The 16,849-nt window shown below is 40.3% G+C and overlaps 1 protein-coding gene across 2 annotated transcripts in view; it reads right to left on the bottom strand.

Moving 5' to 3' along the window:
- The window catches only part of AMMECR1 (AMMECR nuclear protein 1), a 97,359-nt gene that overhangs the window by 68,163 nt on the left and 12,347 nt on the right, over window positions 1-16,849 (bottom strand). The window contains exon 2 of one of the 2 annotated variants that reach the window (XM_063170546.1): window positions 3,728-4,253. In XM_063170546.1, coding sequence (XP_063026616.1) covers window positions 3,728-4,253 — 526 coding nt within the window. Of the gene's footprint in view, window positions 1-3,727; window positions 4,254-16,849 lie in introns of those variants that run through there. The other variant, XM_063170547.1, reaches the window with a different exon arrangement.

Below are 16,849 nucleotides of genomic sequence, written 5' to 3'. Positions count from 1 at the left end.
AAAAAGGCTACTCAGTTTTCATTCTCCATAAATGAGTGGGTTAAAATGCTTTTACAATTCTTCCTGCATTCCCTTACAATTCATTTCTATGGACAAGTTTGGTGTTCTGTAGTTTTACTCACGAAACTGAGTCTCAAAATCAGCGTCTAAACAACATTTTGTCCTAGAGACAATTTTGTCTGGGTCAGCAATTTTCAAATTTGTATCAGTGTTCACACTGCCAGGGTAATGTCTACATGCCTTCTGAACCTGTAGTGTGAGAGCCATCACATTGGTGGAAGCAAGGCACAGGCCCTGCAGGACACATCCTGTGAAGAAGGGCAAGGGTGGCTTAGAGTGCAACCAAAAGTGAAGTGAAATAAAGGTATGAGAAAGTTCTTCAATTAAAAGAGACAGAATAAAATGTTAACAGATCCATGGAGGCTACAAGAGGAGAGGAAGTTATGGCTGAAAGAACTTGCTCAGCCTATTCTCAACAAAACACTGCTGGAGATATTCAATGTCTTCCAGCTATCTTCTTTTAACTCCATGAGTCACCACCCCCTCCAACCCAACACCTCCCCAGCAATACCCTCCACACCCTATTCTCTGTGCTTTAGGAACTCCAGAGATAGGAAAATGCCAACTGTTTCATCCATGTATGGGCTGCCCTGGAGTTCAAAACCCACACCCTTTCAAAACAAGCTTTTCAACTCATTCCTACTGCCTTGAATTTGCTGCCCTGATGCTGTCCTCATCTTGGCATCAGAAAAAATCCAGAGGTGTCACAAGCAGGTTTTGTTCTAAAGACAACATGCTAGAACCCCTTGCCCAAGTGATTCAGCCACCTGCTTTTCTTTGATCATGCCCAGTTTCATTGTTCAAAGACCTGCAAGGAATATGAGTCATGTTTGTGTGAGGATACCTGCTCACAGGTCTTTCATCCTCCCTGTAATTAACATCACTTTAAAAAATAACTCTATCATTTACATACAAATCCTTATTTTAGGCCACTGCTCCTTGACCACATATTTCAGTCCATAGACAAAACCTCCAAATGAACTTGAGGCAGAAAGCTGCAATACCCATTCACTGAAAAACACCAGCTCTCATTCAGGATTTTCTTGCTGTGCAGGATGGAGCCCAGCTTCAAAGCCAACATCTAATCTTTGTGAGTTACCCAGTTATCACTAAGACTGCCTGCAAATCTTGTGAATGCTAGAAATCATGCTGCCTCTGAACACTTAGCAAGAGCAATTTATTCACCGACCTATAATTTTACGTGTAATACCGAACAACTTTTTCAAACTTGCATCCCCAACTGCACAAACATAATCAGCTCACAAGGCTGCTGAAAGCAGCAGTTCTGCCATCTGTCTGCTTATTCCCACCTCACAATTGTGCAGGCACAAATGTTTGTGAAGCCATGCAATGATCCAGAGAGAACCAAACTCTGTAACCAACTGGGGAAAAATATAAAATTATTGTTAGATCATTTCCTGATCTATACAACCATGCATGCTGGCACAAGCATGGGAATAATCAGAAATTAACAGTACTAATTTTAATGATAGTGCCACTTTCTGAAGTCAAAAATTTCAGAAGTTGATGCAACAACTTTTCACCAGGTCTAGCAACTAAATCTGAAGAACACATGAATTTCAGAAAAATTCAAATAATTTTACTTAGTTTGCAATTGTGTTGTTGTTAAAGTAAGAAGCAGGGGGAAAAAAATTAAATTGATTTACTGCTTACTAAGAGGAATCAAACTGCTTACTGGAAAACATTTTAGTGCTGAAATCTTCACGCCTGCCTCAGTTTCCTCCAGTATTAAAACAGACAGCAGAACTAATCTGTTCAATAAATCATTCTACAACAGAGATAAAAAACCATAACACCAATGTAATATTGTTACAGAGACGGACAAAATTCAACTCTCTTACAGCAATGAAAAAGTGAAACAGCACAAAGCTGATGTTGCAACCTACAGTGGTCTGGGATGGAGAACAGACACAGGACAATGCACAGCAAAATGGCTACTGAGAGCAGCAGATGCTGAACAGTTGGTATCTACAAAAGGACAGACATGGATTTGCAAAAGACCTGGGTAAAGAAACTCACAGTGGAGTCTCCCTGCCCTCCTTTCATTATTGGTACTCTGATGAAATCACATAGGAGTTATGAAGAGCATATAGGGAAGACTTGCTGGGGTGGCAGGTTAAGTAGGAATCCACAGAGCTGGGTTGTCATGACAGCAGCTGAAAGTATGCAAGAGATGTATAGATCCTGGGTGTTAGAACAGCAAGGACTACAAATAAGATTATCAATACATTTTTAAACACCAAGAAGCATACACTACATCTCATTAATGAAACACAGATTGCACAATAACTGTTTGCACTGGTGAAGGTGCACGAGGGTCCAGGACATAGACAGAAAATCTGTACTCATTAAAGACTGAGAAAGCACAGGTTCTCACAAACTTGTCATGCTATACATAATAGGAAAAAAGTGACATGCACTCTGGTGGACCAACACAGTCGAGTCTCAGCTGGAGCTTGGAAATTCACCACATGAGCTCCATTCCATTTAAAAGCAAAGTAAAACAGCGGAAACTCAATTTCAACAACCCCTTACGTTAACTCTGCAATCAAACGGACTTGGATCATGCAGCAACTCGGTAACTCATCCCGGCTGAGAGGAAGGAACTTCCTGTCAGAGAGAAGTTACTCCCTGAAGTGTCTGAGCTTATCTGCAGCAGCATGCCCGGCTCCCCAGCACAGGCAGGCTGCAGGTGCTGACATGCTGGGCAAGACGGTCCTGGCAGGTCACTTCTGAAGGCAGTGTGGCACAGGGTTCAAGACAAACACTGAACAAGAGTGGCCAGGGATGGGAATAAAACAGGCCCTTGTTGGACACTCTTGCAAGGAAGCTTGGGAGGCAGAGGGAGGATGGGAGTAACAGGTGTTTATGTGATCTGTTCAAAACTCTGGGAATTTGATGTGGTGGATTACTCAGGGACTCGGGATGTCTAACACTGGGTGATCTTCACGAGTCATTACAAAGCAAGGACTCTGAACGGTATGAGACCAAAGTAGCGTTACAAGTGCCTGGCACGGGGAATGTACAGGTACACCAGTGTTCACAAATCCAGGACTCGCACACAGGGCTCTTACACTGGGTACTCACCATCCAGCACTGGTGAAGGAGAGGCCCGCCCTCATGCCGAACACACGGACAGCGAGAGGCTGCCTAGTGGAGGGGTCCCAGTAAGGACAACTGGTGAAACTGAGCGCGGAGGGAGCTACTCGGGGGTTGCTGAACACAGCCCACGAGCGGGGAGAGGGCACTGCCCACGGAGCCTGCCACAAAGGCGGCCGCTCGGAGCAGGGCGCTGCTAGAGGTGTGAGGGATCACGGGGGAGATGTCACCAGCGGGCCCCGGGAGCGACGGGCCGAGAGGGGCCGGGGAGGAGTCACGGAGCTGGCGGGCAGCGCGGCGCTCCCCGGGGCGAGCCCGGCGCGGGAGGGCAGCGCGGCTCCCCGGGAGCGGGGGCGCCCGCGGGCCGGGCCCGGGGACAGGCGTGGGGCCAGGCGAGGACAGCGGCCGGGCGGCGGCAGCGGGGAAGGTGCCGGGCGGGAGGCGGGAGCCGGCGGGGAGGGAGTGAGGGAGGGCGCCCGGCCGGGGGGGAGCCGGGCGGGACGGGCGCGCACGAGGCGCCCACGCGGGCGGTCGCGCCGATACTCACTATGGGTCGTTGGTGAAGCGGGGGCTCCGCGGGGGCTGGTATCCGTACAGGTGACAGTAAAGCACATCGAAGCAGAAGCAGCACATCTCGGCCGACACCACCATCTTCCTGCAGACGGGCCCGCCGGAGCCGGGGGAGGCGAGCAGCGAGGAGGCCGGCGGGGAGAGGCCGGCGGGGCCCCCGCCGCAGCTGGGCGGCAGCGGCGGGGACAGGGCGCAGCCGGCGGCGCCCCCCGCTAGCCCCCCGATGCCGTTCAGGCGGGGGCCCCCCGGCGGGGGCAGCGCCCCCGGCTCGCCCCCCGCCGCCGCCGCCCCGCCGCAGTGGGAGCCGCCGCCGCCGCCACCCGGGCCGCCCGAGCCCGAGGGAGGGGAGCTGGAGAGTTTCTGCTTCTTCACCCCGCAGCAACCCGCCGCCATCTTGGAGCCGTCTCCCCCCACGCAGCGCTTCCGACCCATGGCGGGGGGGCCGGCCGGCCGGCCGGGGGACGTGCGGCGGCCCGCTCCGCCTCCTGCCGCGCCCGCTTCGCCTGCACGGGGAGGGGGCGGGAGAGGGGAGGATGAATGAGGAGCGGGAGGGAGTGGAGGATCGGCGGGGGAGGGGGGGAGGAAGAAGAGACAGAGAGAGCTGCGTTAGAGCGACCCGGTGAGCGGCCCCGGCGGCCAGGGCCGGGCCTGAGGGGGCAGCGCGGCCCGCAGGTGTGGCGGCCTTTCCCCTCCCCTCCACACGGCAAGCCGCCCCTCTCGCCTTCCCCCCGCGCTTTATCTCCTCCTTCTGCCAGGGAAGTGGAGCAACTCCACCTCGCGTGCTAAAAAAAAAAAAGAAATAAAAAAATAAAATAAACCCACAAACCCGAGCTCTGCAGGCACCGCACGGCAGGAGCAAAGCCCTTGAGATGGTTAAAAACACCCCGCTAAATAATTCAAGTGACCTGAAATGCCTTTCTCTGGGGAAGAGAAGGGGAGGGCTGTGTTGGAGCCGACAGGCTGGGAGCCTGGAGAGAGTGCTTGGATGCCGCTATTAAGCATGTAATCGTGATGGCTAAAAGCCACGAGCTTTATATGTATATATATATAAAATATATCTTTTTTTAATTACAGCTTTGGCAATTCCCAACCAGTAAATAGCAGCTCGGAGCATAGGCCCGCAGCTGCAGAGCCAGCAGCCATGACCCGGTGAGACCACGGCGTTGGGTGCGGGCAGCCCGGCAGGGACCTCTAGGGAAGGGAAGTCCAGAGGAAAAAGGATGTGAGTTCTGCTGTTCTCCAGAAACCAAAAATTAAGCTTATTAAGGAGAGGAAATGTGTTTTATATTACTGTTTTACATTAGCCTCACATGTAGATATCTCTGAATGGAGAGACTTGCAAGCAGCCACAAAGTACTTCAAAATCTCTAAGTATATTTAGAAAATAACACTTCACCCGTCAGTGTTATGCAGCCATCTCTGGCATGGGATGTAACAGCTGTTTAACATAGACTAGCAACACTACAGTATCAAGGAAGACAAGGGGGTGAGGACTGCCACACAGAGTTAAAATAATATCACAAGTTTACAGAGACAGCCGTTATAGAAGCTGAAATGAAATATACAGAAAGATTTCAGTTTCAAACTACTTGGAGACTCAGTTTTACATTTCTTGATGGAAATGGTTTCTCCAGCATCCTCATATTAATTTTCACAGCATCTTAAATTATGTTTCTGAAATGACTAGATCTCCTATACTAATGGGTTAAAAGGTCCTTTGGAGGTTTCTGTCCAAATACTGGGTAAACTCCCCTTGCTTTGACTGTGATTCATAGCCTGAAGTAAAACAGCTGCAGGGAATAATAGCAAACAGAAAGGAGAATTAGATGGTGTGAAGCAGTCTTTTCCATTTTTAAATGTAATGTTTATGTTTGGAGCTGGCGAATACTTGAGAAGGGAACCCAATTACCTTCCCAAACAATGTTGAAGTTTCTTTCAAAACAAAGACAGTGTTTTCTACTGAGGGATTCATTTGTTTAAAATCAGTTAGCAGTGACACCTTCTGTTGCTTTTGGGAAAATAGTTTCTCCAGGTATTGAATTCTGTCTTTTTCTCTTTTTTTTTAACATCCTATATTATTTAACACCAATATTTATAAAAATATTCAGTAACTGCAAAAGCTTACAATTCAGACAGATTAATTGTTCACTCCACTGGAACAGATATTTGGAAGATTCATTGTAAGGCTCAGAGCTAGGACTGATATCCTTATGCAATATCAAGACGGCTGATAATAAATAGTGATAACTTTTTGATAACATATTATATTGCAAATGGTCCCCGAATGAAAGGGTAAACTAAGTATATTACTTAATCATTAGAAAAACCTTCCTTTTTCCACTTCTGCTGATGTTCTCTGCTGTACTTGCCTATAGTTGTGCTCTTATTTTACCTCAGTGCATGTAATGCATACCAACTGTCTAGGTAAAGACAACAACAAATATACAAACACAGCTGTGGAAACTAGTGGAATCAGGAAGACAGAATTCTGTTATCAGATATCTTGAAGTAGAGAGAACTGCAGCCTCACAAAATGTTCTTCATAGCTCAATGGAAATTTTCCATTTCTATTTGAAGGAGCATTTATTCTTTGGATAATATGGCTTTGGTTAATAGCAGCATGTGTTTCATTGGTCCTTTGCTTCAGTAAAGTATCAGACTTTAACATTTCTTACTACAAGAAACCCTGAATGTACTTCTATGCTCTGCTAACTTTAGCAGATTCTTTCCTGTTGGTTGATGACAGTGCTGTGCCTCAGGGAGTCAAGTGTCCCAAGTGAACTCTGGATGAAAAACAAACTCTTTAGCAGTACCAACAGAATCAGAATGGTTGTGCAATTAGGTCAGTGCAATTTAGGAGTGATGTAGCTCTCCTTTATGACTGCAGCTGTTTAGTGCTATTGCTCACCTCGTTCTAAAGCTGCAGTGATTTCAGAAAAGTCACTTGTTACAGTAGCAGATTAAAATTAATGTTTTAATTTAAAAGCACAGCTTATTATTCTTAAAAATAGCTGTAAGGCTGTAAGTTATTATAGTAAACACAGAATTATTTGCAGAAATATGTTTCTCAGTGATCTGATGCTGCTCTGAAGGATTACCCTTCTTAAACAAAATAATCAGAATTATAAGTATCTGGGGGAAATGATATCCTGACAGACACAATGTAATTGCTTTTGAATCCGAGGTAAAATTTGCACCGACTGTAGTAGAAGTCAGATTGTTGTTAAGTGGGCCAAAAGATCATCTATGTTTCCCCATTATGTTTCCTACAATCTAATTAGAAGACAATTCAACCAGAACAAGGAAACAATGAGCCAAAATTTGGCTCCATCAGTAAGCAGGAGTGATATAATCCTTGCCTTATTAGTATCAATTCTTTTAATAGGCTCTGGAACAGGTGAGGGATTTAAAAGGGCACTTAAAATAGCACATTTAGGCTGTTTGGCTCCATGTGCACTTCTGCAGGAGTAGTAATTGTTGGTTTAAGCAGTTCTACCTCAGCTAATTGTTCTCTTTCCTGCCCCACCCATTCTGATGTGTTCATGCAGCTGTTTGTGCAGATGTGAGGCAGAAGATCAAGTATAAAAACACTCTTTTCCATCAATTATTTTTCAGCCAAATCAGTTCTCCAGTCTGGTTTATCAGAGGGCTGCACAAAAATCTGTGTTGATCTCTTGGAGTGGCTACACAAAATTGAGAATTAATGGCTTTGGGCAGCTGAAGCAGTGCTGGTGAAAAATTAGAAGATGCAGCCTAAAGCAGCATTTCACATATTTATGGGGAAACTGTCAGAAATCACAGAAATACTTGAATTTTAAATAATAGGTAAAGAAAACCAGTCAAAGAAAGATAAAGGCCCTTGAATGGGAAGGAAATTCATTTATGCTTGGGACTGTAGAAAAGTCAGAGCTAAACAATGAAGGAAAGGGAAATAGAAAGTCCTCTTTTCAAAACATAGAATATTCCACTTTCTGAGAACTGAAGGAAATATTATACTACAAATAATTCTGTAAAAAAAAATCCCTTCGAAAATTGAACTATATAAACAGCTAGCATGTCTATGGAGTTGTTAGTTACTATTCTAGAGAAAAGGCTGTACATACATCTTCCAAAATTAAATCTTATCTATCTTCCCGTCCTAATGAACTTTTTTTTTGGTGGGCCAGCCATAAAACTGGAAGATTTACATGCTAAAAATTCCTTTGGTCTGAAGAGTTTCCACCCATTGTAGAGCCAGTCTAGGCAACTCTTCCCTTGCTCTGCAACCTACAAGGCATCAAGGGTGTAGCTAGAAAGAAAGTGGGTTTGCTTTTATTACGTTCTCACATTATTCCCAAACTGGTCTATCACACTCTTGAGGCTCATGTGAGTTTTCCTCAGTATATTCTGCTTAGACAGAATAGTTTCTGTTCTTCACTTACACTCAGTGCCTCAGCTGTCCCCAGGAGAAATTAGATGCAGCCCTGAATCTAGGCCAGAAAGTGTGCACAAAATCTAACAAAGCTAATGAAAGTTAACTTGCACATGTCTGAGAACAGCAATTGTTCCTACCATTTAGAGGCCATATCCTGCTATTGTTCCATATATCAAACCCCTATTGAAGTTTATTCTAAAAAATCTTGTACAAAAAATCATCTCCGGATGTGATAACAGCCAGCAGACAAAAGGTCCTCACATGTTTTTTTTGCTGGAATTCTGGTCCTGTGTCATATTTTGGACCATCTTATAATTTTACTGTACTGTGAATCCAATCTGTATTATTTTAAAATTCACATTGTTTTACAGGCATTTTTCACTCCAATGTGAATTTAGAGTTTGGTCCTGTTAAAACCATCTGAGCTTGCACTGTAAAACTGGGCATTAGTTTGGGCATTAAAAAACCCCACAACAAAACAAACAAACAAACACCCCACCAAATAAACCCTCCAAAACAAACAAGTAAAGCCAACAATAACCATGCATTCTAAACTGTTATTTGTCAAAGTAAATAATCTAGGATTGAACAGTTTCTGAACTAGAGATAAAAGCATTAAGTGTGTCAATGGAGTTAGAAAAATTATTTAATTAAAAACCTAAAGTTCAAAGCACTTGTAATAAATGGAAGGTGAGACTAGTAGAAGCTTTTTAATGGAATTCTTTTCAACTAATTCTATGAGCTGCAATGTTCCTCAAATATTATGTTAATACCATATCCTATCCTTCTCAATGTATTTTTCCATTGTACAGTGATAAAAGGAGATGTAGCTTATGTAGCTGTATTCTCAATATGAATTCACCATGGCTGCATTGAGGTCAGTGAAGCTACAGTGATTTATGCTAGCTGATACATTAATAATAAGCCTTAGGATATATTTTTTGACATGGCTGTTTGTAGTTAGTCTCCTTCACAAAATGTTTGCCACTGCTGTGGAGAACCTTTTTTATTAATAGCATTTCTCAGTTCTGAAGAGTGAGAGCTTCAAGAGTTGTAAGTTAATTAGAACAATATCAGTGTCTGTTTATCCAGTGCAGTTATACAGACACCACCAATGAACCTCAGCAGCAGTCAACTAGGGCACAACAATTGAGGTGTATTAGGAAAAAATATAATAATTCATTTCCAAGTGTATGAGTGGATTAGGAAGATAAAATGCATGGTGATGGTATGCTAAGAATTAAAATCTGATCAGAATTCCACAATTACAAGCCTGCTTATTCCTTTAGCCATCCCAAGGGGCCAGAACTGGATTTTGTATCTCATGTAAAAATACCAATATGAAACTTTCATATAAATTTAGTTAATGCAAGGAGCAGCAATTTCAGAAAAGAGATGAATGTTAACAGTACCAATTTATTATTAATGATGTTAATTGATGAGGATGACAGAAATGCTCCAGTGTGAGGAAGCCAACAGACATAAATTCTGATCTTCCTTTTGATATGAGACTATGTTGAACTTCCTTTTTCAGGTGCTATTTAATTTTCTCATGAAATGATTTGATTCCTTCTGGCTGCTGCTTTTGTTATCTTTTTGCACGTTATCTAGCTTTTGGTGTTAAGGAATTCCACCTCCATTCCTCTAATGTCCATTCTTAGCTCAGGTTCATGCTCCCTTGCTCTGGTATTTTACACAGTTCAGATAGCATTGAAGCTGTCATCTCTCTGTTCCTTTCAAAGAAATGAGATATACTGTTCTTTTCTCCAGAGACTGAAGAACTTTTTTCTTTAATCTTTGTGAGCAGTGAAAACTCAGCAAATCCTTCTGCTGCCCTTTATCATTCTCAGTTCTATAAAAGAATCTCTGAATCTTAAGATGGTCAAGGACTACTTCCACTGTTCCAGGTGGAAACATCTAGTCACTTGATATTGGATGGGTTTAGTTTCTCCTAGTATAATATTTTAGCTGTTGTTTTGAAAGTGTGTTCATTAGCAGACTATTGCAGCTTCTAAAAATATGCAAGCAGGGCACTGAAGTATTTTTCCATCTTTGTTATTGTAATACATAACTATTTATCAACTGTATTTTTTTCCTTTCTCCCTAGAATATCAGCCTTTTTTATACTCAATGCCTAAATTACTTACCCTTATATCTTCAAGTTCTGATCTGTACATGTCACCCTGAATGTTATGTTGATCCTCCTTTCTGTGACTGGTTTGATAAAATCACCACTTATGTCACTTTGTTGCACTTCTCTCTTTTTCTGTGCAAAGTAAAAACTGACAAATGCCAGTGTTTTGCCATAAAGGTGCTGGTCCTTCAGCACTATGAACTGCTAAAACCACTGAATATATTGTCTTAAAAGAGACTTGCTGTAAATGGAGTGTTAGTTAAGAGCAGCTGTTACCCTCTGTGGTGAAAAGCCAGCAGGGCTCTGGAAAAGCCCTTGTCATTGCAGTTGTTCCTTTCCTCATTGGCACCACCAGTGTGGCTGAGGCTCACCCTCACCCCTATCTGCTTTCACTTATTCAGCCCTGCAAATTCTTCTTTTCTTTCAAGTGGGTAGGAAAAGCCAAACAACTCATGAGCACCAAATCCTAACTCTTGTATCTTTATGGAGGGGACTAGCAGTCCTGAACCCCAACTTCTGCAAGTTTCTGAATAAAATTGGATCTGTTGGAACTGGTGGAATTCAGTGCCTGACTTATTCATAGCTACATTTTCATTAGTTTTATTGCTTTCTTTCTGTAGAATTCTTGTTCTCCAATACATTTTCTCATTTCTTTCTGTTACAATAGTCAGTTTTCCTTTCAGACATGTATAAATCAAATTACTCCAGCGAGGTAAATAGAATTTCACTGTTACAGAATGTTCAAACCCAGGCCTTTTAAACTGGTAGGTCCCCTTGTAAATTGATGAATGATTTCTTAGTTTCTAGGTCTCCTGAGCTAGCCTCTGTTTTCAAGGAAAGTGATATTTTTCTAGATCAATAGCCATCCCCACTAAACTTTATGTCTTCCCATTTTTCTTATCTCCCACATTTGTATTCTCACTCTAGGGAAGGGCCTTCAAGCTGCCTGCTGGTGGTGATAATTTCTGTCATAGTTGTTTAATGTATAAAATAAACACATTGCATTAATTTTGAGTAAAAAGCAGCTGGTAAACATGCAAGCTTCAAAAGTGTTACCTCTCTTGTGTTCTTTTCCTTTCATTCACTAATTCTGATATTCCTTTTTCACATTATCCATATAACTCAGTCTGCCATTACAAGTAGAAGTAGACCTTTTCTTTATTAACGTGATCATTATTTAAATGAAGTAAAACATATTTTAGAAAATTAATATAAATACTATTTCTTAAACTATGAAGGAAGTCATAGAATTCAGGAAGCATTGTTGCTTATTATGTTTCCTGCTAAATATTATAAAAGGTGAAGTTACAGTTTTCAACATCTAGAAATATCTGTGATAATCAAGACTTGTGTCTGAGCTTTGATTTGCATGTTTGTTTTTCTCAGTGGTTTCTTCATAGTTAATATTCTAATAATCTACTGACTGCCAGAGATTGCACAATAATAACATATTTTGATTTAAATACCATACATATGATTTGAGGAAACTATTATTTCCATTCCTAATACCAAAAAACATATTCTTGTTACTTAAAGTGAAAAAAAAAAGAACATCTCTCATTGTGTATTTTCAAGTAAATGTATAAGTTTTTTGATCTACAGGCTCCAATTATAAATGAGATTCTGGGTTTATTACCATCTCCCTTGAAACTGCATCTCAATAATAATTAATTTGTTTTGATTACCATTTCTGAAGAGCATTTCAAGATTGGAAGTATCCCTGTGACACAGTTGTTGAGAATACTAGTGCAGCATGTCACATCTAAGGCACTGAAATATTTCAGGGCTATCTGTACATGGGGTAGGTCTTTCCAACTAATGCTCCATTTAGATTAGGGATATAGAAGAAATTCGAAAATAATTTAATAAAAAATCCTATGTGTTTAACTCTTAAAAAAATCACATAAGAATTTGAATTCTCTGTTTTTCTATTGCTTACTTTGTGGTTGTTTTCACAGATCAAAGTCCAGCTGTCCAGTGTCATCACATTCAGATTCTGCCATGACCTGTAAGTCTCTCACCTGTAAATTTTCTATTGCAATAGAACAGCTGCCTGAAAACTGCTGTGGAATACTGAAATATGTCTTTCAGTGAACTATCATTAAACAATATATGTTGGGTATGACTTGTCTTGTTATGCTAAATCCATGTAGTTCAGACATGTACACTTATGGTATAATACATCTGCTTTTTAAAATACCAGCTTATGGTAATCTCATTCATTGCATTTTAAATGGAAGGCTCACAGCTTATCAAATCTACTTCTGTTTCTAGAGGTACCCTTACTCTAAAACTAGTTCTCTTTCTAGTTAAATCAGAATGAAAGTTATCAAAGGAAAATATTACATTTGCCCTTTGATGAACAATTACCAAGCATTACATGCTCAAAGTAAAAAATGGATAACATTTTATTTTATGAGTCCACTAACTAATAGTGAATTAGAATAAAACTCCCGTGGGAACATATTTGACATTCACATGAATAACAAATGAGTTCATTATGATCCCCTGCTTATAAAAAAATGGGAAATGAATTCATAATTACTAAGCATTTAAAAGTAACATTCCCCCAAAAGATAAAACCTTGTATTAAGTACCCAGCTGTGGTTCAGCTGCAGGGCTTTAAAGAACCTGAAATGAAGTGGTACCAGAAATGATTTGGTCATTTGCCACATTGTTTAACTACTCGGTTGCCAAAATAATGAAGATTTGAAAGCTAGTTAATGCCTTTGAATTAATTCTGAAAGTTTGAGATTAATCTTGCTTCCAAAGCAGAGAATGCAGATTAGATACATGGTGCATGAAAGGATTATGCTGGGTCTATGTATAAAGAGGAGGATTACAGCACATATGGCTACTGACATGTACTCATGTTGTAAGTGCCTGTGGGCATCTCATTTGAAATATGTATTAGAGTTTAATTTTTTGGGGGTTTTTTGTTGATATATATGTGGTTTTATATATGATAAATACCATTCAGGACAGTTATTTTGCTAGAAGTGACATTCTCAAATACTTGCCAGGCTGTCACATTAGCATACAGCTCACAGCCAGTCAGGAAACATGAATGGAACCTCTGCTCTGCCCTGTGATGACACTAATAGTACAGGGTCCCAAAGTTTGCCTTGTCTGCCAGGCAGAGAGGGAAATAAGAAATTCTGAGAACAAAGTCAAGAGAGCAGGGTAGAGAACTTGCAGGGGAAGAGAAGGGGATAAGTAAAATCCTTTCTTTGTACTACCTGCACCAAGGACATAAACAGAAAAGGATGAGAAGTAGACCAAGTTAAGGCTGTTCTAAGTGCTGTCAGCACCAAGGAGATGCAAAATTCTTGTGCCCCCAAATTTTACATAGATCTAAATAACATTGGTGGAGTGAAGAAGATAGTTATCTTCTGTATAAATATTGACCCCATGGGTAGCCCTCCTTGGTTATCCTAGGAGTAGAGAAATAATGCCATATGAGACATATTAACATCATGGCTATAATGCCATATTCCTTTTCCCAGTATAGAGGTAAGGAGATGTATGAAAGACCTTGTGTACATGCAGATTTTAAAGTAACATTGCTCCCACATTTTTCCAAGCTCCCTTCTCCTTAGCAACAGCCAAGTCTCTAACACAATTGTGTTGCCATTGACTATGTTGTCATGCTGATCAGGAGGGGAAAAAAGCCACATCAGATGTGCTCATATTTTATTTTACTCAGAGGGCTGAAGCTGCAGTCTGCTATTGGGTGGACTCCATGAGACACCTAGGCTGTGGGCTTGAGAGAAAGTGCTGTAAAACCAAAAAGTGCAGAGCAGAGAGGAAGTAGGGAAGGAAGGATCTCAGGATTGTGGAGGGTGAGGGACATGCTGCAGAGTCATGAAAATGGTCATGAAGATTAGAAATTTATTAACCATAACAGAATTCTGTAAGATAATAATGTACTTTCCTAGTCCACTAATTTAGTTGTTACTACTGGGAAAAATTAATCAAAATATCAGAAAAACCATTTGTATTATACTAAGCTCGTGGAAGAATGTGGGCAATTATTTGAGAAACTGTTAAATGAAGATAAAATTATGTCCTTCTGCTTTGGAACAAGAATTACCAGATGAGCTTTAGAAACTGCATCACTGCCAATGGAAGAATATGATTTATGCACTGCTGAATTACATTTATTTTCATTTTAAAAGTCTTGGTTCTGTCTGATTTAACTTCTGATTTGATCTGTGTGGATAGAGTTTGGATGTATGTCTAGACAATAGGGCTGAGCTGATGCTTCAGAGGGACGTGAGAAATACCCAACCTAAATGCAATAGATAAAAACAAAATGTGTATCAGAGAAACTAATTGTGCATCAGGGAGACTAACTCCTTCCTGAGCCCTGTGAACTGCTGGGGGAAGAATGTGCTTTGATTGGGATTATTGCCTTAATGGAGACCTTCAATTCTTATGGGCCTCATGAGGGCAATGCAGGAAAGCTGTTCTGTGATGGATGAAGTGAGGGTATGAACTCTTGTATTCATACAGTCACATCATACATGAGCCTACATTTCAAAGAATTGGGATATAATTAAGGAGATAAGCCATGACTGCTAATTATGCTACGTACAGCTCTTTTTCCTTGATAGATAAATCCAAGTTTGGAGATTTGTTTGAAGGTTTTTTGTTTGGTGGGTTTGTTCTGGCTTTTTTCCAAGCTGATACATTATGAATCTATTGCTTATAAAACATGTAAAGTTCCTATTTTAAAACATTTAACATCTGTCAGAAAAATAGTTATTTGTTTATATAGCCTTTAATATTACAATGTATATATGTTGTCAATATTTGAGGTAATCATTATTATAAACAAGAGCACAATAAGAGAAATTTTGTGATGGTTCTCCAAATGATGAAAAGGGAAAGTGTATGTACTTTTTATTTATAAAAGTCAGATTATATTATCTTACTGTAGCCACTTTAAAGGTAAGACAGTTTGCTTTCAAAATGTTGGATAAATCACACAAGTCACTATCACGTCATGACTTCTCCGACAATATGCTCCCTCACAAGGCCACTGCTGGTCCTCATCCAACATCAGTGTGCAAAAAATTGGCATGACATACCTTATCAGGTAGGTTTCTGTTCATTACCACCACATTAGGTTGCGTATAAGCTATTCCAATGTTTGCTTGTAATTTGCTAGGTGAAACAGGGTGGCCTCTTGCACCACCCTTCTCTGGAAAAAGGGAATTCATGAAATTCGTAGAAAGCTGTAAAATTAGACAGTTCTTTCACATCAGAGAACTGTGGTCACTAGGATTACTTTTGGAAAATTAAGAAAGGAAAAGTGGTGGAAAGAATTGATTCTTGTAATGGGTGAGTCCTGACTAAGATAATGAGAGGAACAGCCATCTCTGAGAAGAAAGGGAAAATCCATACAAGATTATTTTTTAAAGGAAACAGGTACAGTTGTGAGGAGATATGAATAATTTATAAAGAATAAAGTCTAGGCTTCAGAATGTACTTACAATAACACAAGTCTTAATCTGAATCCCCTCAATTTGTGGTATGGTATCTTGCAGCAGATAGCAAAACATGCTTGTTCTAAATTTTATGAAACAATAATTATAGTAAGTAAATGCAATTGGCAGTGGTTGAAATACTAATAACACACTGCATTTCAAACATTTCTTTAAACTGACCTCAGCCTGTTATTCTACTGCTAGAGACAAACCTCACTCAAATTGCATTTTTCTACTGCTGGAATGTTCTGACATTTCATTTTGGTACCAAAATTAGGTGTAATTGCTAATAATTTATTCACCAGAAGGTTTGCTATTATCAGCTTTGATTATGTCAGATGGAGATTAAAAAATAGTTCTGTTACTTACAAACTGCTGTGCAAATTTGATCTGCTTTATTAGATGTCATTATCTCGTAAGAATTACATGAGATTCTTCTCATAGCAGAAAAAAATAACCAAATATAATATGGGACTTATATGAATTTTTGGATTTTGGATGATTGACAGAATCTTATTTATATCTATTATATCTGTAATATACTATAAGCTTTCTGTTTCACTTTCAAGTAATGTTGACATAAACATTCATGCCAAGAAAGGAATAAAGCTTGTGAGTGTAATATATATACATTCTGTATATTTAGCAGAAAACATGTAAGGAATTTTAAAATTTATTTTTAATTTTGCATTACTCCATGCAGTGCTTTTGGCTGCTCTGATTCATAATGTTGAGAACTCAGAGACAGGTTTATTAGGAAAACACATATATCCACTGCATCTCTACACTGTATTAAGTAGTGTAAGATCACTTCTTAGCTCTTGTGAAGATGTGCTGTTTGACATTTTAAAGAGATTGAAGTATGTGAGTAGCTCTAAGCTATTCCTTTTAGATACTGTTTTGATAATTGTCTTTTTCTTTATGACATAGCTCACTGATCCTCAGTTTTATTTGTTTCAAAGGATGAGGGGACGTCTCTTAAAATGTGCTATTTCTACTTAAAAAAATGAAAATAATAAAAAGATAAATAATTGCACATCATAAAGTTCAAGCTACTTG

This window comes from Melospiza melodia, chromosome 16, assembly GCF_035770615.1.
Source record: "Melospiza melodia melodia isolate bMelMel2 chromosome 16, bMelMel2.pri, whole genome shotgun sequence".
Classification (NCBI taxonomy): Eukaryota; Metazoa; Chordata; class Aves; order Passeriformes; family Passerellidae; genus Melospiza; species Melospiza melodia.
The sequence above is the reverse complement of the archived record's forward strand: the minus strand, read 5'-3'. Positions and strand labels throughout refer to the sequence as shown.